Source organism: Mugil cephalus, chromosome 14 (genome assembly GCF_022458985.1).
Source record: "Mugil cephalus isolate CIBA_MC_2020 chromosome 14, CIBA_Mcephalus_1.1, whole genome shotgun sequence".
Taxonomy (NCBI): domain Eukaryota; kingdom Metazoa; phylum Chordata; class Actinopteri; order Mugiliformes; family Mugilidae; genus Mugil; species Mugil cephalus.
Window position 1 is genome coordinate 3,842,671 of NC_061783.1, and position 26,213 is coordinate 3,868,883.

The following is a 26,213-nucleotide window of genomic DNA, read 5'->3' on the forward strand; positions in this document are numbered from 1 at the left end:
TAACGATCGTGTACTACCACCTAGCTAAACATCCGGACTTCATTAATTATAAATTTCAGTCTGACTGGATTTTCCTGAATAAGTTTGTCCACACACGGTGCACATGTTTGATCACGTGGTTCCTCTTCTTCTTTGATTTATTTATTTATTTATTTTTTGGTGGCTTTTAGCTAGCCAGTCCCCTGTAAAGCAGAATGAGAAGAAGATGTTGGAAGACATGGTACCAGTGACTGTATGGTACAGAGACCTAAGGAAAACAAAAAACTTCAACAGGCTTTGCTAAAGCTGGATCCGATGATTGGACGATTCATTCAGAATTGCAGCCCCTCACGATAGGAGATAAGCTCCGCCTCCAGCTAGTTTATATTTAATTTTTGTGTTTTCATTACCTGCCAGGACATTCATGACACGGACGAAACAGGCAGAGCTCTTTCCAGGACAAGGGTGCATGAGCAGCAGGGGCTCGTTTGCATTTAAAGCTACAGACACTGGAACGTTTCAAATTTAGTGGTAGAATGAATCATTTGTGCTGTCTTTTTAGATTAAACTTAAAAATTTCCTGCTCACAGTGCATGTGAGACTTAAACCTTTTTTTGCATGGGATAGTATTAGTATTACCTGGGGATGTAATATGATTTAGAAATTAACCTCCTACCTGGGTCAATAGTGGCGCATTCGTACAGGATTAGCGAACTCTTCTAGCGAACTCTTCTAGCATGCTATGAAAAGACAGTGCTGAATTTCCAATGTGTCTGCCAGTATTTGACTCAGCTCCACCTTCACCACTGAGATGAAGACATCAAAGCATCAGTAAATAAATTCAAAATGTCATATATTTCATCATCCAAGACTTTTCTCTTCTGATGGTTGTGAGCTAATTTTTTATTTATTTTTTTGTTTCTGTGCACGTGTCTCAGTGCAGCAACAACCGCTTGACTTTGCAACCAAACTGCTTTCATTTATAATTGCACAACCAGTCATAATATATCATTTTCAAGTGGGAAAGAGGCAGAAAAAAAGCAAGAAACTCTTTGAAAAAAACAACCTGAGATCAAAGAGATGCTAGTATTAACACAGAACCACTGTGTTTGGAGAAATGTGGTAGGTGATTTGTGGCGTCATTTCTTTGTTTCAAAAATACAGACATGACAGATTTGCATGGAATTGATTTAGTTACGAGGAGTCCCTATACATATACATGTGTAGTATGGGAACTATACATGGGACAACATTTTTTTTAAATATTACCTAAAAGAAACTTGTAATAAACAATGGTGCAGCTACTGAACATTGTATTATTCCATGTAAATAAAGTAGAATTGATTAATTTGAGATCAAATCTATCACCAGTCAAAGTAAAGTAAGTAAAATCTTCAAATCAGTTCTCTGCTAGTAGATGAAGTTCAGTCCATAGGTGGGATGTTCTTTCTGTTTTTGGTGTGGGTGAGAAGTCTTGCAGCTTATAGACTGATTTACTTAATGGAGCTACAAGTACACATGTTTGTCATGTTAAAATATGTTAAAAAAAAATCAGGTCTTTGTGTCTACAAGCCACTTGGCTTGTCAGAAACACAGATGAACGTGCCCAATAGAGCCACAATGCCTCACCTACTGTCATACACTCCCATATAGAATAATCGAATTTTACAGTTCCTGTTGTTAAATATTTCATTTGAATGTGAATTTCAATTTAACGCTTCAAGCTCGACATTATTCCTTACCAATAAGCTGCGGGTGCAGGAGCTCCTGCGTCCAGGGCGCCGTGGCCCCCTGTATCCAGGGTGTGCAGCTTTTCATAAGCAGATTTGCAGAGGGGGAAAAAAGCAAACAGAAGGAAGATGCTGCCAATAGATATGAAAAACAGACAGCTGTAATCTCCCGCCATGGGCTGCTTAGCTGCAATAGGACTGGATCAGGGACGCTTCTTATCAGCGCTGAGAGAAAGTCCTTCATGTGGTCATACATAGAGACTGGCTTAATACCAAATGAGATATCGGCTAGGTGACAATTTTCACATGTTAAATAGACCGCATAGATGGAAAAAGAACAGTTCTTAGATTGGAAGTCCTCAGGTGACACAGTCTGGCTACATTTTTCGTTAAAAAGCACAATGATTACTTTTCATGTATTTTGCCTCATGCAAATAGACCCAAGGAATACATGAAAGGGAAGAGGAGAGGCAGCTCTCGGAGCAGTTGTCTTTTTCCAACACCCTAGTCACACTCCCTGCTCCACACCGGCAGCTCCGGCAGCTCTGGTGCTATGCGCAAAGGAGTCCTCTGCTCGTAAAGCACAGATTTATGGGGGGGAATTAACATATCATTAACATACCACAGGCACTCTTAAAAGAAGGTTATTTATAATTAGGTGACATCAGAGACACTGGTTTGCGAGATGCTTGCGAGGGAGAAGGGAAAGAGGAAGGTGCCGTCATTGGAAAAGGCCCTAGAGAAGATGAAATTTTTTTGTTTCTTTTTTTTTTTTTTTTGCGGAAACTGGGACGCCGAACCTGTTGTTTCCTTTGTGTGATGTGGTGGGAGACATATGGGGTTTTCTTTTTTGCTGTTCCACTTCTCGCCATCAATAGCATTATACTGGCCTGCTTCTGTCTGGCCTGAATGGCCTGTGTAGCCCCTTTCTGTTTACACAGTACACTTTCCTGTTGCAGCCTAAATGCACAGAGCCTTTGCAGGTAAACCGAGAGCAGCTTTGGGCTGCACATAAGCCACTAAAAAAAAATAAAATAAAAATGTTGTAGCTTGGAGCATTGTTTAAAAAGCTAAGGACATCATGTGAAATCAAGTCTGAGACAGCAGCGGGTTTGAACGGACATGTTTGACCTGGCAAGATGACTGACATCTTGCAGCCCTTAAATATTTAGTAAAACGTCTTCCGTTTAATTATAAGGACACTATTTGAAAAGATGGATCTGCTCTGTATCCTATACCTTCATATAGAACTTATTTGGAGCAGTGATTACAACTGCAGTGGCTTTGTACTCCACTTGGGTAATACCTTTTGTGACTATTGGTAATTTAAATTTTTATAAACATTTGTAATCCCCAGATGATGAATCTTAGTGACTTCAATGATCTCCTGACTTTTCCTTTTAGCACGGCCTTGATTTTGTCTGAAATGTCTAGGTAGCATTATTGGAGAGATTGACAGGAAAATTCACAGTTAAGTGCATAAAATAGATCAGCAACTATTCAAATAGTCAAACTATTGTTTTAGCAATTTGTACGACCTTAATTACAGCTTCCAGCAAGCCCTCACAATCCTTTTGTGTCTCAGATGACAATTTATCAATTCTTTCAGTTTTTGTCCGAGAAAAAAAGGCTTGGCTGAGACATCATAACAGGTATTGTCCCCGTCAATTGGCAGATTAGTTAGTAATGAATGGTTATAGGCAGGCTTATCGTAATAGCTTGATTCCCTGGCTTTTCATCTAGTGCCATGTGCACATGAAAGTTACACTGGCTTAGAAAAAGAAAATGAAAAATATAATTTCCCTTCTATCTCAGCTGGGATACTCATTACAAACTGTTGTTGAAATCATTTATGAAAAAACAAAAACACAACAAAAATAAAAAATAAAAACAACCAGGTGTCTTTGTCAAGTGTTTTGTGCACACACAACAGCATGAACCTCAGTGTCTGCCGTTAAATCCTGCACGTCCGAATCTTAGTGTCTCACTTTCCGCACTGTGTGTTTGGCCGCACTCGTTCACAGTGAATGGAACGTAAATGGTAGATGGTTGAACCGTGTTGGATAGATTTGGGCACCAAGTGAAAACATCATGTGATGGGTTCAGATCGGCTGTTGCGTTCAGTGAGCACTCGGACCAAACCCATCGCTGAAACTAATTTTGATCTCAGCTACGCACCGTCCTTGACTGCTGAACCTCCAGTTGCTCCCAGTGTGTGTGTGAATGTGTGAGTGAATGAGTAGATCTGTAACTGTAAAGCGCGTTGAGTACCAATACGTAGAGAGGTGCTATGTAATAACAAGAGCATTTACCATTTGCAGTGTTTTAAAAGTGGAGACAGATGTTAGACGTTGTTCAGATCCCCGTACCAAACTCAACGCCAACAACTGAACAACAGTAAGGTTGTGTTCTTGCTAATGGATACTCCACTCTGCTATACTCTGCTTGAGCATCTTTACAATATCCCTGTAGGTTATTCATCAGGTTCAATTCCAGCAGTGAATTTGCACCTTTTAGTGAGTGGGTGAGGAAGTGACAGGGTTCTTATGGGATTATGACAGGGCAGATTAGACAACTAGATTTTTGTTGTTAGTTTTTGCATATATATTGCATATTAGTATTATAGTAGTAGTAGTCTTCTTTGTTTCTTTTCTTTTTTTTGTGTTAATTTGCAGCACTGGTAGGATGTGGCTGACATGGATACAACAATGCAAAGGAGGCCACCACATTATTTAGATAGTAATAGAATGCTGTCCTAGAGAAATCTATAATTTAATCTGTAACCTGTCAAGTAAAACTAAACCCTTCCCGTTTCTCCCAGAGTTGGCTAATTTATTTTAATGAGGTTACAGCAGTCGCACAGATGAGCTAAACTTCAACAATGAGAGCGGGCACTATAGAGAAGAATCTGCGCTTGTGCACTGCACGTCGTTTGTTATGAAGACAGGTAGCTGCGTGCGGATGAAGGCAATCAGTTAAACGTGACAGCCTCGGTAGAAAAGATTGTACAGAATGCCTGTTCGCGGAAAGTTTACAACAGCCCCGCATAAATATTTTCTGTGTGTAGTTTTGTAGCTGTGCAGCACGGGAACATCAAACCTCATTATGCTAACAGTTATGGAAAAACACCCCGCAGTAAAATCCTTGTCAAAATACAAAGGAATAAGATAAATGCTCCTCACTGTGACAGCTAACTCACACTCATTCCCTAGGCAAAGGATATACAGTACGATAACAAACCTTTCTTTTTCAACATATCAGGAGGAAGAGCTACGGCAGAGCGGCGAGGCCAAATATCACCACCTGAATGAAGACCTGCACGTCCTCATCGAGGTGTTCGCCCCGCCGGCTGAGGCCTACGCCAGGATGGGTCACGCTCTGGAGGAGATCAAGAAGTTTCTCATACCAGTATGTTCCCCTGCGCTCTCACTCACACACACTTCCTACGTTTTATTTTTTATTTTTTTCTCCGGGGGGGGGTCGGAGGGGTCTCTCTGCACGGGCCAAAACCCCCTTGGCGGCGGCAGCATGCAACATGGAGCTTATTTACTCTTCCTCCATTTATTATGGATGATCTCTCCAATGCTCAGAGCTACGATGATCTACATCTCATCATTAATTATCAGCGGAGCCCTCTAACAACCTCCTTCTCTGTTCACCTCCCCTCACTCTCGCCCTAAATCACATTTATTGATACAGCATGGACACATGACAATCATATCAGTCATTTTTTGATTAGAGGCCCATTTCCATATTAATTACATGTTTTAATTTGGCGGCTAAGAAAAGCCCAAACGACTGCGTGAGGAGATAAAGGGCGAACGGGGGTCCCAAGGATTTATCAGCGGGAGATCTGAAATGTTTTGCTGCCTCAGGAGCAGCGGTCACAGCAGTACTGTAAAGTACATTAATTAGATATTCCCGGGGCTGTAGCCCTGGAGATAAAGGACGTAATTTAATACAGTGTAATTGAAAGCTAGTCTATTGCCGTCCGCATGTGTGTGTGTGTGTGTGTGTGCGCGTTAACGTGATGCCTCTCTCTTTCTGTGTATGCAGGACTACAATGACGAGATCAGACAGGCCCAGCTGCAGGAGCTCACGTACCTGAACGGAGGCTCGGAGGATGCCAAGGTGCCATCGGTGAGGGGCAAGTCAGTCACCCGTGGAAGAGGGACACCTGTTCCAGGGCCTCCCAGGTAACCTGTTTCTAAATGTGTGTGTGCGGGTCTATGTGTGTGTGTGTGTGTGTGTGTGTGTGTGTGTGTGTGTGTGTGTGTGTGAGAGAGAGATGTCATGCTCTTGGGTCCAGCTGGGGAATAAGTATTATTTACAGTAAAGAAGCTATTTTTTTTTCTTCTGTAAACGGATGTGTACCGTATCCATTTTCACAATTAATAGTGTCATTTACAGTTATATTTACAGCCGCCAGTGTCTGGTACAATACCACATGTAATACCTAGCCTTTTTGTGCAGTTTTCCAAATAAAAGATATGTAGCTTTTCAAACATGGAGCTGTATTAATCCTTGATTTAGTCAAAGGCAGTGAGCTCACGGACCGATCCTCGACTGATCTGAGTAAAGGCATAAGGAGGACATGCAGTGTCATGCACATTTCCACGTCTGTATTTTTACTCTGGAGCTCATGACTACATTTACAAGTGAGGAATTTCATGTTGACTGACCTTATTTTTCCTTTTTCCATTTATTCAATTCATGTTTTATAACCGTAACCATTTATGACTTCTGACACCTTATCGGTATATAATGCGTCCCATGCTCCCGCTATGTGGAATCTCTCTGCGAAGAGTTCTATTGTTAATGCAACAGGAGAGCTGTTAAGGAAACCTTGTGGGAATGAAATGAATAAGACAACAGCAGGGGAAGAAGAAGGGATGAGGGTGGTATTGATGTAGCAGATACAGTATCCCTTTCGAGCTTTGAAGAATCTCATATGTTGGCTGTTAATTACTGCTCGATTATCTTTCACAGAGTCATAGATCGACATTAGTACTTTTTTCTCCCTTTTAGAGCTCAGTGCAGATGTCAGAACATGGTGCTGTATCTGAATCTGTTGAAGTTTATGCGAGACAGAGTTGAAATTTCCACCCACAACCTTCTTCTCTGAATCCATCCATGTTTGTTTCCCTGAGGTAAACCTTGGAGGGTAACCTAGGAGGTGCTTTTTTTCGTGTATCTTCATGTAGCCCTCCCTGGTGCCCACTCTGAAGAGGTCCTCCTCGGAGGGTGGTTTGTACATGGGGCAAGTGGTGTTGATGTGGTCAGTGGTCTGCTCAGGCTCCCCGTCAGGCCTGACTTCTTCTTGGATGAAGCGAAGCAGCCAACGCCAGTGAGGAGGCGCTTGAGGAGGGTCCATTGTTGGCGAGGTGGCTGTTCTCCGTCGACGTTGTCCCCAGGGCCTCGGGTGTATTTATGTGTGTGCGCCCATCTTGCTGATTCCCACTCCGGCTTCCAAGCTGCTGCCAGCCATGCCTGTGCAGACAAGTCCTCCGGTATGGAAGTGAGCAGCTCTTGGGGCGCCATCTTGAAGAAATGGTTTTAAACCTGCTTTGAGGGGCCGGCTGTGTTGTTGTGGCATGCAGGATGTGCCAGCGATGTTGTTCGGCTCTCCTTGCCAGGGTGAGGGTAGCTGCTGGGGCAATACCTATGAGGGCTAGTAGATAGAACACGGCGGTGGGAGTCAGGTGGTCGGTCATGATCCTGTGGCCACATCTACCTTCTTGTTGTGTGGGAGGAAAAAAAGAGTACCTTGGCAGTGCCTAGTAGGTAAAATAATTGAATAATATTAATCTGACTGCAGTTCGATGTTGCCTGTCAACAGAGACCATTGGCCGCTTCAAGCCATTTTCATATTACCCGTAACCTTACCAAGTAGTGTTGTTCACACAATCTTCACACAAAAACAGTCAGATGGATCGTTTTGGAAATCACTCACGTTAAGCCTACGTTGCCATTTTATACATGTTGCAATCATGAGATTTACTTTTTTAAAGCGATTCCAATAGTACATGGCAGTATCACAAAAGAGCACACCAGACGAAGGCTTCCTTTTTAGTGTGACAGGTTGTCTCTCCCTCTCTGTGGAGGCCATTTCACATATTTTACGAGAATGAATGGCAGCAAATAGTTTCTTCTGAAGGCAGAGAAATGAGCTCTGGTGTTTCTAGCTATGCCGACTGTGTGCAGATCTCAGCAGGAATTGTGAAGGGAGTAAAGCACATAAGATTGGCGTAAACTTAAGATCCAAAGCGCTGCTGCTTTATCATTTAAAGTCGCGCCGTGGAACTTTGCAAGTGGCCTGGGTATTCTCGTAATTCCCAGGCTGTTTCTCTCGACCTGGACAAGAGAGGAAGAAAATCTGAAGCTGGCCGTCAATAAAGCTCAATCACTCCACTCAAATTTTACCTTTGAAGAGTGAAGAAAATTTGTCGATCTGGTTCAAAAACAAATTTTAAAGATATTTGGGTAGCCATATACGTTTTTTTTTTTTTTTTCTTTAGGTGGAACCTTGCCCTCCAGATCATGAGTTTCAGAGTTTTTCTATTACTTTAATTAAGATTTCAGACCCGGAGGCCGTGGTAACAGCAACAGAAGTTTAATAAATCAGATCACACCAATCTCTTTGTGTGCAGTAAAACATTCACAATGTTCAGCTACTTTGTCAGAAGTACAACAGAAGAGTAACGGCTGTGTCTGTTCAGCGCACAGACGACCAGACAGACAGACGGACAGACAGACACAGTTACCTGGTTTAATAATGAAGCTGCCAATAACTGGATTCCATCATGCCTCAGGCAAGTGCGGTCTGATTTCAAGATAACACAAGGAGGGGTTTGCAATAGGAAGTTTTATACACAAGAGCTGCAGACGGTAAAGTTAGTGGTCTGGAGCCTGTAACTTACAGCTTATCTCTGACCGCTCTGGTGAAACCCCATCCGCTGTTATCAAATGCCAAAATGGTCAAGTTTTCTCTTGTGGGCGCTTTCTGTCTTTTGTTTGTCTCCGAGTGCTTCACCAAGATGAACTCACTGTATAGAGTTGGGAAATGTAAAGCATCAGCAACATCAGCAGCAGCAGCCATTTAATACAGCCGTAGCAGAGTGGGGTCATTGTTGAATTACGTTTGTGAATTTAACTTCTGTCTCCTGTACCATATATCATAGGATTATTAGAGCCTTTTACGTCCGCTTATAAACAGCCACCAGCAAATGGGTCTCATCATCTCATTCATGTCCTTTTGTATCATTTAACAAAAGATGGCAAATTGTCCAGTGCAGAGGACTATAAAAAACAATTAGAATCTAAATCACACTGTGGAAAGAGTGGCATTATGAGGCATTTTTGTAACAAAAGAGGCAGTTTATCAGCAGATAAGTTCAGCTCTTCCCTCGCTTGCCACTCGAGACCGCTAGAATTGCAGCAAGCTGTTGAACGTCCAGAAATACGTAATGGCACGATTTCAAATAGCTTCGGGTCTTGCGTATCTGCATTACCTGATGCCCCAGTCGAGCAATCCAGAACTGGACGAGCGCCAGAGCAAAGGAGTTTGGTGTATGTAAAAAAAAAGAAAAGAAGAAAAAAGAACATTTCAGATTTCATTTCAGCAGCAACTCGTGCTGCTGCCTGTTGACTCTTGAGAGTGCTGTGATTACATGAAGATAATCTATACAGATATAAACCTTCATCCTAAATCACCAAAGTAAAACTGAAACTACTAGTGGATATAACATATTGTAATAACAATATTCCATACACTTAACTCAGTTGACTGATTTTAAAGTAAAATCGATGGTCTGGTTGCACTGGTTGGACATTAAAAAAATAAATAAATAAATGAAAGAAACTAAAATTAAATGATTCCGATTGTGAAACAAGAAATTATTCTATACTATTATATTATTATAAACTACTGCTACTATTATATACTATTAACTATAACGGAGCTCAGTAAGTGACCACAAACTAGTAGTTTGATCTCTAATACATGCGGTGCAGTGCGGAACTATGCGCTTGCGTGAATGGAGGGTATATACACCGATCAAGCATAACATTATAACCACCTACAGGAGAAGTAAATGACACTGACCATCTTGTGACAATTCAGTGTTCTGCTGGGAAACGTGCGCTGGGCATAGCATTCATTCATGAGGATGAATGTGTTACCAAGACCAGACCAGACCAGACCAGACCAGACCAGACCAGACCAGACCAGACACCTCTACCACAAGGCAATGGCAGTTCCAAAATTCCCAAATCAACTACCTGCCCTGATTCAGTTGCTTGTAGGAGACGCAACTTCCGGCAAATATCTCAACCCCGACATTGTTAAACCAAACACATGATGGATGTTCCATGTGGCAGTGCTATGTGTTGACTAGTATTTGTCTGTGATTAAATAGACCAGGCTGGTGAGCATGCACCTTTACAAGAAGACCAACTGTTGTCAGCACCAACGTGCAATATACAGTGTGGCATCCATAAATATTAGCAAAGCAGAGCCACATTTGCATAAAGGCCTGTATATGCAAATCCAGTAGATGCTTGCACTAATCCCATCTCCACTGAGACCTCATGAGACAACAAATAAAAATACTCATGGCCATTAGACGACTTCAACGCCCTCTGCGTCAAAATTGTACTTTAAAAGAGGCTGTGTTGTTTGCATTTTGTGTTTATAAAAGCAAACGCACTTCTTTCATGAGATTTCGAGATAAACAAGGTCACAGGGAGAGGGTGTTTGTCTTGCTCTGAGTCAGAATATAATTGGCCGTGTTTTAAGTGACGCTGTAATTAGCATTTACCGTGCCTAATTCGGGTGTGATAAGACAGAAGTCCCACAGGCTCCTACACGGGAAGCCGCATGCAGTTCTCTGCATATTCACGCTCACATAAGTCCCATTTTGATCGATGCCGCCGCTCTGAATGGAGACTTAGTAACCGCTGTTCTGTCTTAAACAGGAGCTGTCGCTGAAAGAGAGTCCCTGCTCTTAAGATAAAAAAAAAAAACGAAAGAATTGCCTGTCTGCACTCGACTTGCCTCTGATTGAAGGCGGTCCAGTTTCTAACAAGTAAACACCCCCCGCTGCCCCCATTAGTCGGACAATTCCTTTTTTTTTTTTTTTTTTCCTTTTCCTGCCCTAAATCTGTGATGCTTTGCCACAGAAACATGGAAAGCTGCTGAGATGCTGAGAGGCATAAAATGAAAATGACCTGGAAAGGAAGCTTGGTGGTTTTCGGCTGCTGCTTCAAATCAGTTAACTGCTTTTAGAAGAAAGCTCAGTCGCTGTGAAAAGCCCATGCAACGCCGCACCAAACCGCAAGGTCACTCTGCCCATGATTTCCACCGGACCGGCTTAAATTTGCTTCCGTCTTGATTACATCGCAGGTTAGACTCCATCTTCTCTGTTAATTCATTTCCAGATGTCTCTACGCGGCAGCCCTTCTCACTCTCTTTTGCTGCAGAGCTTTGTGAAGGATATGTGTGTGCTTATAGAAATTCATCACACTCGGCAATATCTAAAACATTGATAGAGAAAATCTTGCTTTTGTGCCTGTGAATGTAGCAGCGAGGCTTTTCTTCGGTGATGAGCGTTTAAAATCTGACAAAAACACTTCACAAATCTTCATTCTCCTTTATAGACAGGAAAGCTATTCAGCCACAAGACATTCTGTGTTTTGAGTAATGGACATGACTCACTTTTTCTCGACTAGAGGAACTTGCCCTCCACCCTCTCTGTTCCTCTGCCTCCACCTACACGCATACCCTGCCTGCTGAATGTAACAGATCCTATGGTCGTAGTCAAGTCGACGTTGGAAACCACTAACTGGAATGGAAACGGATGAGACAGCTTGATAGCAAGCGTAACAAATTATAGCGGCTTATCATAAAGATGTACCATGCAACTCTTATTGATGCCATATGGTATGTTTCTTTGTAACAGTATATGTGAATGCCTTAAAGATCCTGTGAAGGTGGTGTGTACCGTGCATCAGTTCCATCCCCAGCTCTACACACATACATACTGTATTTCGCCCTGCGGTAATTCTCAGAATTTATTACATTCTCCCCCGTAAAAGTTAATAAGAACCACATATTAGATTCTCCTGCTCTTTCATCTAAACCTGGGCGGATGTTTGTCTCTCGTGCCAGGAGTCGCGGAGGGGTCCCTCCCCTGCATGCAGCCGTGCCCCGAGGAGCCGCTCCCAGAGGAGCCCCGCCCAGCCGGGCCCCGTCGTCCAGAGGGAGGGGGGTGCAGAGAGCCAGAGGTGCACCCCCGACCGCAGGTTACAGGCCGGCTCCTCCCATAGTCCAGGAAACGTACGGCGAATATGTGAGTATATTAAAACTGAAGTCACAACTGAGATCATGTGTACATATTGTATATGGTTCTTGTTGTCTATGATTTAAGGATTTTAGAAAATTAATGGGCAATTTGAATAAGTGATAAATGATTTAGGATTCTTAAATTGTAGAATTTGTGAAGTCGGACTGACTGGAACACTTTCTCTCCCTTATATGACTTTGGCACTGCTAGGCTTGTACACCAGTGATGAGTGGAGTATTGGACGTGCTGATGTTTGAAATGAACAATGACAGAGAAGGTTAGACAGTGCAAATAGGGGTGTGGAGGTGTCAGACTTAATTATAGCACACCAAAACTTGAGTGTTTTTCTGCGTCCCTAATGTTAAAAATGCTGCAGGATGCAGTTCCAATGAAGACTGCTGTTGAAGAAACCATGAATTCTTCCAGTTTAGACACAGACGGTGGTTAAAACATTTTTACTAGATAAAACAGACAAAAGACGAATCCAGAAATCTCAAGGAGCATGAAACAGGCTGGTGTGTTTCCGTCCTGGAGAACAAAGACCAAATATCGATACCTCCGACGCCGGATCTTTCTGCTCTAAAATCAATTTTCAAATCAAAATATCAATACTTTTGATACTTCAGTCATTTGAGGTAATGCATACCTTCAGTCACTCACTTAGCCCCAGTCTGTAGATACAATGGCAGAGCATAAACGGAGTCATGTGTGGAGCTATATGAGTTCCACAAACAGCCCCATTTTTCACTTATTTTACATGATTGTGTCTTTTTGTTTTTTCGGTTGTTGTATCGGCTTGACTGTACTGTAAAAAAACACGCATCTCAATATACTTCAGGGTTTAAAATAAATAAATGACTCTGATGTCTTTTATGAAGCTGTGCTTTGAAATACACTACTTTTTTTTTTAGATTTACCACATACATTAGGAGTATTTGCACAAAGTATCAGTATCAGACCGGTATCACTGATAACAGCCTGAACTTTACTCAGTGGTGGCTCAGAAAGGAAACTGGTGGTATCGGACATCACTACTTGCAAAGTAGGAAGGGAACACGGAGGCTGAATACAAGTGGAACAATGAGACGCAGGTGAGGTACATCAGAGCTAGGCGTACAATCAGGGGCAGGAACCACAAGGTGGCAGGAACGACAGAGAGTTTAGGGTTAGACTGAGTTCATTGTGAGCAGATGCAGCAGAGCTGGATGTGACGTCTTGTAGATACACAATGGAGGTGGACTTTTGTCTTCAAAACGACATTTAAAAAGTTCAACAGCACATTCTTATCTTCACTGGTGATGTCCTGGTTACCGTGGATCAGAAGTTTTCAAACTGTGAGGCGCTTCTCCCCAAGGGGGACTGAGAGAGTTGGAGGGAGAGGGGTGAGGCAGAGAATACTGAATAGTATGTTCATGCATGCTGGTGTTCTAAAAAAAAAAAAAACAAGTTTTTTGTGGTCTTCTGGTCTGGATGCTCACCAACTCAGTCACAGCTGCAGATGCAGTTCAGTAGCTGAAGGAGGAAAATGAGGGAGTTAAAATGGTCGTTTACTTCTCATCGCAGTTTGTGTCAAATATATCTCTGGATTCAGTGAAGTTCACACTTTCCGAGGATGTCGTCATTGTTTTCGTTTTGAGTAAGTGTCCATAAATCTACATAAAATATGAGAAAAACATGCTCCTATTTGCCCGACGGTAATCACGTCAGTTATTTTGAGTAATCTAGTGACAGCAGTTCATATATTAATTGGCAGATCACAAACAAGGATATATAATAACTATTTTGACTTTTTATCCTGAGACAAAAAAATAAAAAGTTGTAGGACTTAACTACTACCTTAGTGCACGCCATTTTATGACTACATGACTATTGCCTACGTGTGAGAAAATATCAAAAGTTCTCAAATGAACTGAATCTATTTAACATCTCTTTATAATTAACGATCTGATCGAATGTCTTTAAAATCAGCACTTTTGTGATAACAAAAACAAAGTGTAACATTTTCTAGAATCCATATTTCAGAAAAATGACAGGCAGAATATAGTTTGAATGATTCTGATCCAGTTCGTACCCTATCATTCCTCCCAGTGATTATTTCCTGGATAAAAAAGATACCCCCAGGCGGGCATCTTGAAAATTAGACTTAAGAGCCATAAATCGAATCTCTGCTCTTTAGAAAGCAGCTTTATCTGTAGGAGCTGAATTCAGCGTCTCATATATTAAGGTTTTTTGTTTCTGTACCATGAGACGAATTTGAGAGTGTGAATTTCCTATTGCCATTTTTTTGTGATATGGTCTTGTAGCTTACCAGTACAGTTTTATGGGAACCTGGTTGTAATATCAACACCTGCCAGAGATGAATATATTAGGCTTAAAGTCAGAGCCTTTTGTACATATGCCAAGAGAGTCTCCCGCCGCACTGTCAAGGCAAGTTCCCCTGAGACTCCAGCATCAACATTGCATATTTAGCAGGTAGAAGGAGAGAGGAGGTGGCCCACGTTGGAAAATTGCCCCGGCAGCCCATACCTAACCACATCTGACAGGTTTATTCAGAGGTTGCAATTCAAATGCGTGGAGGTCGTAGGGAATGACTCCTGGACCAGCTGTTTCCCATCATTGTCACAGTTGTAAACTGCATCCCCTCGACACCTGCACCTGTGTGTCTGGCTGGAAAAAAAAACAAGACCGCCAACATCTGCCACATGATAAATCTAACCACACCGCTGCAAATTAGAGACTGAATGAGCTGCTTTGTATTATCTAAATACATCACCATCCCAGGACAAGTGTTCTCCGCCGGGCTCTGACAAATAGGCTTGTGTATTCATCAATGAAATGACAAAGACATGTTCCTTGTTCACATTTGGTGGCTTCATTTGTCAGTTCTCAGCATAGTTCACGCGTGTGTTCCTGTAGTTCTGGTTTTGTCACACAGCATCGCCACGGGCTAAAACGCTTGTTCAGCTGGAGGCGTCTTCTTCTCCTTCTCCTCCTCTATTCACACACACACACAAAAAAAAAAAAAAAAAAAAAAACAGACCTCAGCTGCCTCTCGGCGACACATGGACATACAGTGTCTTTGGATGGTTTTAGGTTCCATAATCCACTTTTTGTTTAAGCTTGTTTGCATCGGTATCAAATTACTCTGAATCCAATTGTTACCAAATAAAATCACTAAAATAGAATTATCCCCTGATCCACTCTTGGCTGCCCCATCAGTCTTCAATGGTTAGTATGACTGCTGCCAAATCTCATTTTGTGTAATTCATTAGGCGCTTAGAGATCTCTGTCTTACCTGCTCCTTATCCCGTTTGGAGAAGAATTAAACATGATGTAATTCTCATTTTGGAAATGAGGATGCCTTACCTTATGTTTCTTCTGTAGTCTCGACATTGTCAGTATACAATAAGGGGATTTGACGATTGTCGTCAAAGTAGCAGAACCTCACTTTTAGGTAAGACTAGAGCTATATGCTTGGTTACTTTAGGTGAGAAGACAATGGAGTGTGCAATGCACGTGGGCTGGTATTGTTTATGTTAAATCCCCCAGATACAGCAATCAGCTCTGAGCATTGTGTGTCCTTTTGGACTGTTACGCCATAAAAATAAATCACCACCATCCCCCCCGGCACCTCTCTGCATGTCCAGTCGTGCTGAGAGCCAAGCACTGTTAATTGAATTGTGTTCTTTAACTCACTGTCCTTGTGGATCTTTTAATTTAAACTGGACGTAATGGTTGGGAGAAAAATCCAGATGGAGTAATAAATAAGCTGCACCTAGCAGGCAATGAAGATAAGATTCAAGCCCATTCACAGTCTGAGATATCTAATAATTGCAACAAAAATGTAATTATTTCCATACAAGTGATCCATTTTATTATTATTATTATTATTTATTATTATTATTAATAATAATAATAATAATAATAATAATAATATCATATATGCAGTTATAATTTGTCCTCCAGTCCTCTAGTTCCACATAGCAGTCTTCAACAGGGGGTATATATATATTTTTTTTATTTTTTTTATTTAAATATTAGCTCATAGGACTGCTTGCGTGTTTAGATTCTTCATCCCCAACACTCATGGAATAATTTGCATGAGAAATGGCTGATTTGTATTTTGACTCATAGCAAAAACATCCTTCCAAACATTTTGCACATTTTCTTTTTCTCCCACTAGCTGCTAACGTAGCTACTTTCAGGCCAAAAAAAAAACAGGAATGTCTGTCTTTGTGTTAGATCTGTAACAGCCTGACCCACATGACCCTGCACAAGATAAGCAAGTGTAGTCAAGTTGCCACGGAGGTACCAGTGATCAATGCATTTCACAGTGCAGATGTGCTTCTCTGCGGGGATAATTTATTAATGAATTCCTCTGATGATATTCGGCGGATCCTAGTAAAATGCATTTCAAACTGAACTAAGATCAAAAGCAAAGGTGTTAAAAAAGCAGAAGGGAAGACATTTGTCAAGCGTAGCACAGGCAACTCTCAACTTGATGCATGGGGCCAACTTTTTGGCATCCTCAATCTGATAGCGAGAGTAGTATTTCCACCCCTGCAGCAGAAATGCTCCAGCAAATTCCAGCCTGTTCAGCTTTCTGAAATATGCTGGCAGGAAGAGCCGAATAAATGACACGTAGCTACTTTGAGAAATTTTAGACCAAGACGGATGACTGAGGGTTGCAGCCGCTAGATTTTTTTCTGTTTGTTTTCTGTACAGCTGTATCACGGGGCCTTGTATCTTTTTATCGTTAAGAAGTAAAGAGCAGCGTGTGGCACAGCTGTAAGGAGGCGCGACATTTTTCACTGAACAGATGGTGTTGTAATTTAGTCATCGGGAAACAACAAGGCTTTTCTTCTTCTTCTCTTTCTTAATAAACGTTCTTTGGCATTTGTGACACCTTTCGGGTTCTAGCACTGGCAATGCAGCTTGATGCAGTGTTTGCCGAAGTTCATAATGTGAAGACAGTCTGTTGTTGAGCTCATTTAGATTTAGTAGGCTGCAGGCCATAGGGGACAAACCCAGCTCCTGAAAAGCCTGCTCTGGGTGTCAGTGGCAACCTATCTGTTACAGTGGTATTGTAGAGCACAGTGGAGCGCCTGTGATACTGCTGTTGTAACATGCAGTGCCAGACCCTCTGTTAGTCTTCAGTGGCCTCAGAGGCTAGTCCTTATCTTTTAACAACACGCCTCTCAGCTATCCACTGGCATACAAATGAAAGACTCACTTAGGGCCTGCCCTCCCTCCCCCCTTTGCTTCTACACCACCACCCTTCAACCTCTCACTGTCACACTAATCCTGTTTAGCGCTGGAAACACGGAACTGTTGCGGTATTATCATGCTGCTCCGCTCTCCAAGGTATTTTGAGTAAATGGTGAACCAGTACAAACACATCAGATATTCTAATAGCTTCGCTCACATCATCATTGCGGTCTGCCCTCCATTTTCAAACTGTTCTTTCCACATAACAGACACTGGAGAAACGAATCATTTTAAAAGTGCCAATGTGATTTATAAACCAGGCATGTTTCTCCTCTCAGCTCGCTGGTAACTCAATTATAGAGTGGCTGCTCTAATAAATGGCAATAACATGCCATTGTAAAAGTTTAATGTGGCCCTCAATACCAGCCACCGTTGTCCAATGTGAGTGGACAGCTTCTAGATAGTGTCACCAGTAAGATGAGAGGAGGACTTAACTGTAATGGCACAGGGCTTGTGCTGAAAACTAATTTAAGTGTCTGCCTGTCCTTCACTCAGGTCCGCCACCTTTTGTCAGACCAAGTACAAATACTAACATTTGGTTACATCAGCAACCAAGACTGACACTAGTACCTCATGCCCTGTCAATGTCTAACGTTGTCTCCAAGGTTTTTGGTTAATTCCTAAAACATTCATAATAATCCAAAATACTCCAGAATTCACCTTCTGCTTGATGAGAGACAATAGGATCAGCCCCTCTTTTCATAGTCCAGCTGAGCTGCACCTAAATATCTTCCAGGAGCTACGCAGACCCTAACACCGTAGCCTTCCCCATAAATGTAACATCTGAGGAGGTGTACGGTGACACAGATCGTAAACTTGGTAGTAGCGTATTTACGCTTCAGTATTTACGCCAGATGGAACAGGTTTGGAGATCTAAATATTTTTATGATATTGGTTTCATTATCCCACCCCTTCCCTTCTGGGAAGAGAGCTAGCTCGGACATCCAGCCGACTGAACGACAATTTATTGAACAAAGTAAAAAGGGCTAAGCTAATTTCTTGTTTTTGAAAGTCACGGGGTTGGTCAGCGGCAGCATGGAAGGGGGTGACTCCAGGATGCTGGAAAACACGAATGATGTGCGGCATACTGCCTACTGCTGGTGGCTAGGCTATTTAGCTGGTGTCTTCTTGTTGGTTGCTAGCTGGTAGCTGACTCCTAGCCTGCTGGTCACTTTTTCAGTTGGACTGGGCTTCTAAGTGTGTGTTCCATGTGTTTTGTCTGGGATTTTGGCACAAGAGATTATAATATCTTGTCCGGTGTAATAATGAACATCTATGTCACGCAGTACTTTAAATAAGCCTTGAGCCAAAAAATCTTGGTTAATAATCAGCTTACCTGCTTACCAACATCTACCCTCTTCTACTGTTTTTTTAGGGTTGGCTGTTATAGTCCCAGATTTTATGAATTAAAAAACTATTGTTGTTTCATAACTATTTTACAAGACGTAGATGAGCACAAAGCTCCCCAGTAGTCATTTAGGACTAAAGAAGCTACTTGGGTAAGTGCCAAAACATCTTATACCCTATAAAATCCTATAAATCTAGTTGTTTTCATTTTAGCTTTGTTTTTAGAACAGGTGAGCACAGTATTGGCTAGTGTATTGCCATCTCTAATTTAAGCTGGTTTATTTCTTTATGTATGTATTGCTTCAGAGTGGATTTATCATATTTATTAAGATTTTGGCATGCAAAATTTAAAATGTAATCAACATTTCTGTGAAATGTGCTGCATCCTACTTCACTCATATAAATACAGCCATCAACAGCATGGAATATGGAAATACCACAAGCGGCACTACCTCTACTCATAAACAATGCATTGCCGATCGCAAAAATACACCATCCCTTCATTTATATTCTCATTTCTGTCACTCACCCCCATGAAAGCTGAGAATTAGAATAATTAAAATTGGAGTTGCATATTTTAGTAGAGTTCTTCATTGCTGGTAGATATTAAAACATGTAAAACAGCTCAAACAGCTTGTTTAGACAGACGCTGAAGAAGCTCTCTGACAGAATTGTGACAATGCGTGAGAATGTGTACCAAGAAATATTTTTTAATGAACAATGCTGCGATATTTTAAATGAAGTAGTCCTCATAATTTCTTGGGGCACTAATGGGGACATCATTTCAGGCTCTCCGATATGAGCCCTCTGAATATCCAGCTGTAGACTAGTGCATTGGCATGTCTTAGATAGCTTGTGGACATGACTGAGCAGATAATTTGAATGCAGGTGGATGGTGTTTAGCGTCTCTATCCCTGGCTTCTGTCCACAAGTCAAAGAGTCCTTGAGTAAGACTTTAAACTGTTAAAGCTCCTGCTTTCACACAGTGACTTTCCATGGCACCACTGGGAAGTCAGTGTGTGTGTAAATGGAATGGAGCACCATTTCCCTTAATATTACACTTATCCAATGAGACAATTGTATAATCTCACTAATGCGTATGAGCTATACAGGGGCAATGGTTAGGACAATGCCAATATGATATCTGCTTCACCCTAACTAATGCAAAATGTCAAGATAAATTTGCTAAGTATTAATGTACTACAGTCATCTTATACAAATGTAGTACAGGGGTTTGACGAGAAGAGTTGACAAGAAGTTTAAAGGAGGTTTTTACAGTATATTTTCAGAATGCAATGAGAATAATGTACCGCAGACTTAGAACTGAGAACTAAACTATAACTTTTGTAAATATCCCCTGCTGCCTTCATAACACAGGGCTACATCAACTTCAATTATTATTTCTCATACTGGAGCAAATGGAATTCAAAATAGCCAATTTAAAAACAAATGGAAGAAGACATTTCCTTGGTTATAGGACCCCTGCTTGGTCTCAACAGTGAACAACAATAGAAAAAAGAAAAATATGTGACAGATCTGAAATACCATGTATTAAACTGTGATAAAAGTTCACGATATCACCACCCAAGGCTGTGAGACCGGCTACAGCCTACACAGCTCATTATTTTTAATTAGCTCCACCTCCACCTTCATGTTACCGCCGCTCTGTGTCATTAACCATTGAATACTCAGCCTTAAACACAATCGGATATCTAATATGGTGTTCATCACATCAACATATGTATCCTTGCAGAAGCACAGGCTCCAGACTTTGTTTATCTCTTTGTTAAGTTCATTTTCCATTAATAGTCCTAGAAACTAGAAACATGGGTTAGGGTGCTAATTGACTGTCTCACATGCCAGTTTTCATTTAATATACTGGAATTGCCTCTGAAAAAGGGTGTATAATGAGGGTCATTTTCTTTGGTGAAAGTGATCAAATGTAGCTAACTCACATAAAATGACTTCTTACTTGACAACTGCATTTACAACCATGGCTACATGATTTTACTTTTTGTGAGATACCACCCTACAATTGTTACTGTGTAAGACAGCGGGTAAAGTAAGTATTGAACCCATCACAATTTATATAGTAAACATATTTCTAGAAATTTTCACCAGGTGTTGGCAACAACCCAAGTAATCCATACATAGAAAGAAACCAAAACAAATAAGTTCAGAAATTAAGTTATGTATATAATAATGTAAAATGACAGATGGAAAAAGTATTGAGCACTTACAGAAAGGGAGGTGAAAAAAGGCATGGAAAGCCAAGACACTAGCTGATATCTATCAGTGATCAGAAAGCCATCCTGCCCCTTGTCAGTGCAAATGAATATCAGCTGGTTCAGTCCAAACTAATGTGTCCAAGACCTCAGCTGTGTGGGAACACTTCATATTTAGCAATGACAAGACAAAGGCAGCATGTTTAATAAATGCATAACAAGCATAACAAGAAATGTCACCTAAATGCTACAGGCTTGTCACCATTTTATTGTTTTACAATATAAAATAAAATAAAAAATAAAAAAATAAGACTAGAATAGCCAAGAGAGTTTGAGCTGAGTTAATATTTGTTAAAAACTGGACAAATGTTGTTCATCTGCTATTTAAATAGTAATTAAATATGTGCAACAGCGCTGTATGCCAGATCTGAAGAGAACGAATGTCTGAGGGCCTGTTCAGACCTCACATTAAGATCCGATCTGGGCGCTCCGATCATGTAAAGACAGGTGTAAACACATGTTGCATTAAAGTATCAATAATAACATATTCTGTTCTTGATATAACTTAATATAACTAAATCTATGCAAGAATTTACAAAAGGGTTTAATATGAGCACCCCAGTGAGATTCTGTGTTATTGACGCAGTCATGTTGATGTATGAGTAGCCCTGTGTGGTTAAATTACATATTTTCTCATTCGTTCCATAAGCTGTTGTCTTTATTTCCCTTTATTACCAGGGATGACAGTGCGAATAGAAACTTCCAGGGTTGGAGAACCATTAGACAGTAGCTGTTAAAATATTCTGCAGTGGCCCAGATGATGTCAGGGTTTATTTGCATACAGAGGATAAAACTGAGATCTGATCTGGAGACACGTTTGGAGACGCATGTTGATGTCAGGTCTGAATACACGTACTTAAAGCTGGTCACTTGCGATCGGGTGGCCCAGAGTGGATCTTGCGTGCAAGGTCTAAACAGGATGTGACAATGCTGGCGTACATCCTGTTTGCATCGCCCAGTCCCCACCACAGCAGCAATCCTCAGCTGAAGCTTTGAATATTCACTTCGGATTCCTTAAGGAAATTGTATGTGAAGTTCTGCAGATTATTTGGTTCAGTAATTTGATAACTGAGTTGGTATTTGTAGTTTCAGTGTTACCCAAACTCGAGGTCATGTTGTTGAGTTGTTCCGGGAGCTGAAGCCACTGAATAACTACACCAACTGCTCTGCTTACATGGCACGAGACGCCCTTTCATGGACAGAGATAATCCTGAAACACAAACACCATTATACAGCGTTATACCCCTGTAACACAAACACATAGACCCTCTATGTCTTATACTTATTGGTTCTCAAAGTGCTTTTCAGCTTTATCTAACTACTCGTTCACACAAGCACACACAAGAGTGTCAAGAAGTTCTGGGCTCAGTATCTTGCTCAAGGACTCCTCGCCATGTAAGGACCATCTACCCTACCTACACAGCCACCTTCAAATATCAGAGTTCATTTGGTATTAAGGTTCTGTCCGGTCAGTAACCCAAAACCAAAAATGGTTTTCGATGACACCAACACTGACAGAAGTCTAGAGCGGAGGACTGCTAGCAGAGATCCTTGTAATATTTAAGGACACATGCAGGTAGACATTGGTTTACGGGTGATATTCCAGGAGGCTTATCTCCCAACATCCATCTGTATATTTTCTGAGTGTTGTTGCCTTCTTCAGCTTGTTCCCTCCAGAAATCATGTTCAAAATGCTGTTTTGCCTGTTTGTCCCTTATAATTATTACCATTGTTTTGGTCCTATTTTCAGTGCGAATCAGAGTTGAAAAGTGCTTTGAATTGCCTTCCGTCTGACAAGATTGCACTGTCTTTTGAGAACGGCTGCCTCCGCTAGATTCAAAGGGAGTTTGTGGGGTTCAATATTGTTAAAAGTATAGCTGTTGACTAATGTCACTCCCTTGCATTAGCGTGGGGAATTGTTGACTTTGCAAAAGCTCTTGTAACTGCAGAATTACAAATGTCAGGAGGGATGTGACTTCCCCTTGAGCTACCGCTGGACAAATAGAAGAGAAGTGACTAAGACCTCCACTATTACCAACACAAACAACAATATCACAAACAAGCTTTGAAAATCCACCCAATGGGATGACCAGTGAGAGGCTTAAGCAGATTCCTGTGATGCAGATTCTTAAATTTCATCTGCTATAGTTTAGGAACTCACTTGTCTTCGCACCTTCAGCACTAAATCACATATTTTACCCAGAAACAAGGAAGTCTTCCTGCATCCGGGTCTGTGTTGAGAGTCACATGTGGTTCCCTCACTCATGTCTCTTCCTTTCTGGAGGATTAAAGATAAAAGAGTCGATTCTAATACTGCCATTTGCCAAATGCATGTTTCTAATCAGGAATTAAGGCCTTAATAATAACATGAGTGTGATGAGTATTTTCTTCTGGTGCTAAATCTTACAGACATTCGTTTTAAACATGCAAATAAGGGGCAGATGGAATTAGCCTAGGAGTATGTGGGGGATGAGAGATGTGTCGCAAGGGGTCGACGCCTTTTGTGGAACATAAGTCCCATTTATCCCAAATTAGGACGGGTGCCGCACTGGTTCGCTTTGATGTTCCTCTTGGCGGGGGCCTGGGTGGAGTGCAGAGGGGGCGAGGCGAGGCAGATTGCTGGAGCGCAAACAGATGTTCAAGGCTCATCCTTTGAGGTGGTGATGAAACGTAGCCACAGCGAGAGTCTTTACATCCCACTGTCAGTCACTTGACACAGAGACAAGGGCAGGGCTGCGGCTGTAACTCGAATGGAGCTCATATATGGGCAGCTGATGAAGCACTTTGACCCAAATGTATGCTAAGCTGAGGCTTCTACTGCATTGAAAAAAAAAATCCAAATACAAACTGGATAATACTAATTAAAACAGAATATCCACTATAGAAGTAGTGTGCATGCTGCAGCAATTATACACTAGACATGGAGTATGTTTTCTTAACTTTCTTAGCTTTTCAAAAGTCATAATGTTGTACTAGTTGTCACATCAACATCTTTTCAAAGTCAGAGTATGTGCTTGCTAGCCTTGTCTCCTCTAAACCTAACTGGGTCAATTTCTTTCTCTGTTTCTACAAGGAATACGACGACGGCTACGGAACAGCTTATGACGACCAGGGATATGAATCATACGACAACAACTACAGTAATCAAGGACAAAAGTAAGTTCTGCTTTTTTAAGTGTGTTGGCATATGTATTAACCTGCACTTGCCTTTGTTGTCCTGGTCGACTGTAGCAGAAAGCAGAAAGAGCACTGTTAGTCTGTATGTTTTGTTCACCGGTCCATCCACTCTGACATCCTCTCCTAGTGGACTTCACTATACTGTTTCTTATATTTGAAGACAAAATCCAGAGTCGACGTGTTGCGGGTGACTTAAGTCTAAATTAATGATTAAGTGATTAATGGCACGGAGTGTTTTACCATCTTTCATGTCACTGTTTTGGTCTTAAAGAAAACAACTTTCTTCACTCTCAAATCCTGAAATGCAGACAATGTTAATGATGTGCTCTCTAGTATATGGTAGTGGAGCAGTTGCAGAGCCACGCAAGTTTGTCAGGAGTTGGAAGAAAATTCTTCATAATGGAAAATTTCGCACTGTTTTTGCTGGATGTGTTAATTGCTTGCTATAGTTAGCACAGAAAGCAAGAAAAGTTGGGTTTTACACTTTACACACTAGTGTCAAGTTTCAACACCATTGGGAGTAGGTTAAAAGAACAGGAATACATTTCTGTAAAAGACCACACACAGACCTCAACAGCACTACAACCTAAATCCTTCAAAACTGCTATGAAGTTGAATCAACACCTAAACAACTGCCTGTAAAACTGAACGGTATAACATGCAGGTTGGATTTATTGTAGGACTGTTGCATTAGGACTAAAATGTAAATGTATCTAACATGCTGGCAACTGAGCGAACTTGGGGGAATAAATAACTTCGAAATTAAAACTGGGTTATCATGTTATCGTGCTCTTTCCTAGCGGAGGCAAAACATGAAAATGACAGTGTTGTAAACAGCGTGAGCGAGTGCACTGAATTAAAAAGTCCTTGAATATGCAGCGAGTTGTATTTGAAAGTATAAAATAAAATAAAAAAGCAAGTTTGTGAGCAGCATCTGAGGGCATTTAGCCTTGAGTAAATGTGATAGAGTTTGAGGTAACATTGAGATTCGGAAGTCTAGTGAGTTGAGCACAACTGGAATAATATTTCCGAGTTATTAGAAGTCATTTATGCAAATTTTTTTTGAAACTCAAAAGAACACTCGCTGTTAATGAAGTATTTTCTGAAGTGTGAAATGTTTTGACAGGCCCTTGAATGGTCCTTTAAGATTAAATCAGAAAAGCAGAATCTAGCTTAGCAAATTAAATGTCCCAGTTCTATAACAAAATAAATAAAGCTACTGTATCAGACAGGTATAGAAATTCTGAAGCTAATCTTTGATTCTGAAAATAAACCTCTCTCCACATATGATCACGATTCCCTCCATGGAATTAATTGCAGCTCACTGAGATAAACATGCTATCTTTGTTCTGATCACCCATAAAAATCCTGGGCTGAAGGTGTATTTTCCGCATCGTGTTCCCCATGTCGTTGCAGAATAAACAGTTTTAGTGGTACGCTGCTCCATTTAACTGAGGGTCCTGCGCAGCCAAATGCAGAATATTGATTTTCTTTTATCCAGGCAGCTATCAGACTCTCCAAGCCACGCAAGGTCAAAGGCTTTTCGCTTTGGTCCCCCACTGTATTTTATCAGCACACAATGCACTACATTTATGTATGTCTGCCTGTGCCACTTCAAAGAAAGAATGATTGTTGCCACATTTAGGGTGTCAAAAATGGGATCGAATCGGCAGCAGCTGGATGAAAAAAATGAAAACGCACGCACAGGAAAAAAAATAAAAAATAAAACATCATCTGTCCCCTGGCTTTTGTGAGCAGGGTGGTCGATGTTTTCTTTTGTAGAGGTGTCAGGATGTGTGTCACCCAGCCTTCATCCATCTTTTGTGCTATCTACTTTTTTTTTTTTCTCTCGGCCCAGATCACACACCCGCCCACACGCTCTTCTCCCTCTCTGACACGGCGTGGTTCGTATCGTGAAGTGTTGGCAGTTGGGCGCGCAGAGGTTTGCTGGAGGGAGCGCGGGTCCGCCTCGGGAATCCGCAGTTATTTGTTTTAAAAGCAGCCTCGTGAATAGCGGCGGGTTGCTTGGGTGCGCGGGCCGGCGACTGCACAGGAGAAAAATGGAGTGGAGGCTGGAGGCTGGG

The 26,213-nt window shown here is 41.4% G+C and overlaps 1 protein-coding gene across 4 annotated transcripts in view; it reads left to right on the top strand.

Annotated features, from left to right (window-relative positions):
- khdrbs3 (KH domain containing, RNA binding, signal transduction associated 3) overlaps positions 1 to 26,213 on the top strand; it is a 102,158-nt gene that overhangs the window by 58,393 nt on the left and 17,552 nt on the right. For all 4 annotated transcript variants that reach the window (XR_007114227.1, XR_007114225.1, XR_007114226.1 and 1 more), the window contains exons 4-7: positions 4,971 to 5,117; positions 5,766 to 5,905; positions 11,878 to 12,058; positions 24,026 to 24,108. Coding sequence is in view for 1 of the 4 variants with exons in the window: in XM_047606035.1 (XP_047461991.1) it covers positions 4,971 to 5,117; positions 5,766 to 5,905; positions 11,878 to 12,058; positions 24,026 to 24,108 (551 nt within the window). In the remaining 3 variants the exon portion in view is untranslated. The remainder of the gene's footprint in view (positions 1 to 4,970; positions 5,118 to 5,765; positions 5,906 to 11,877; positions 12,059 to 24,025; positions 24,109 to 26,213) is intronic.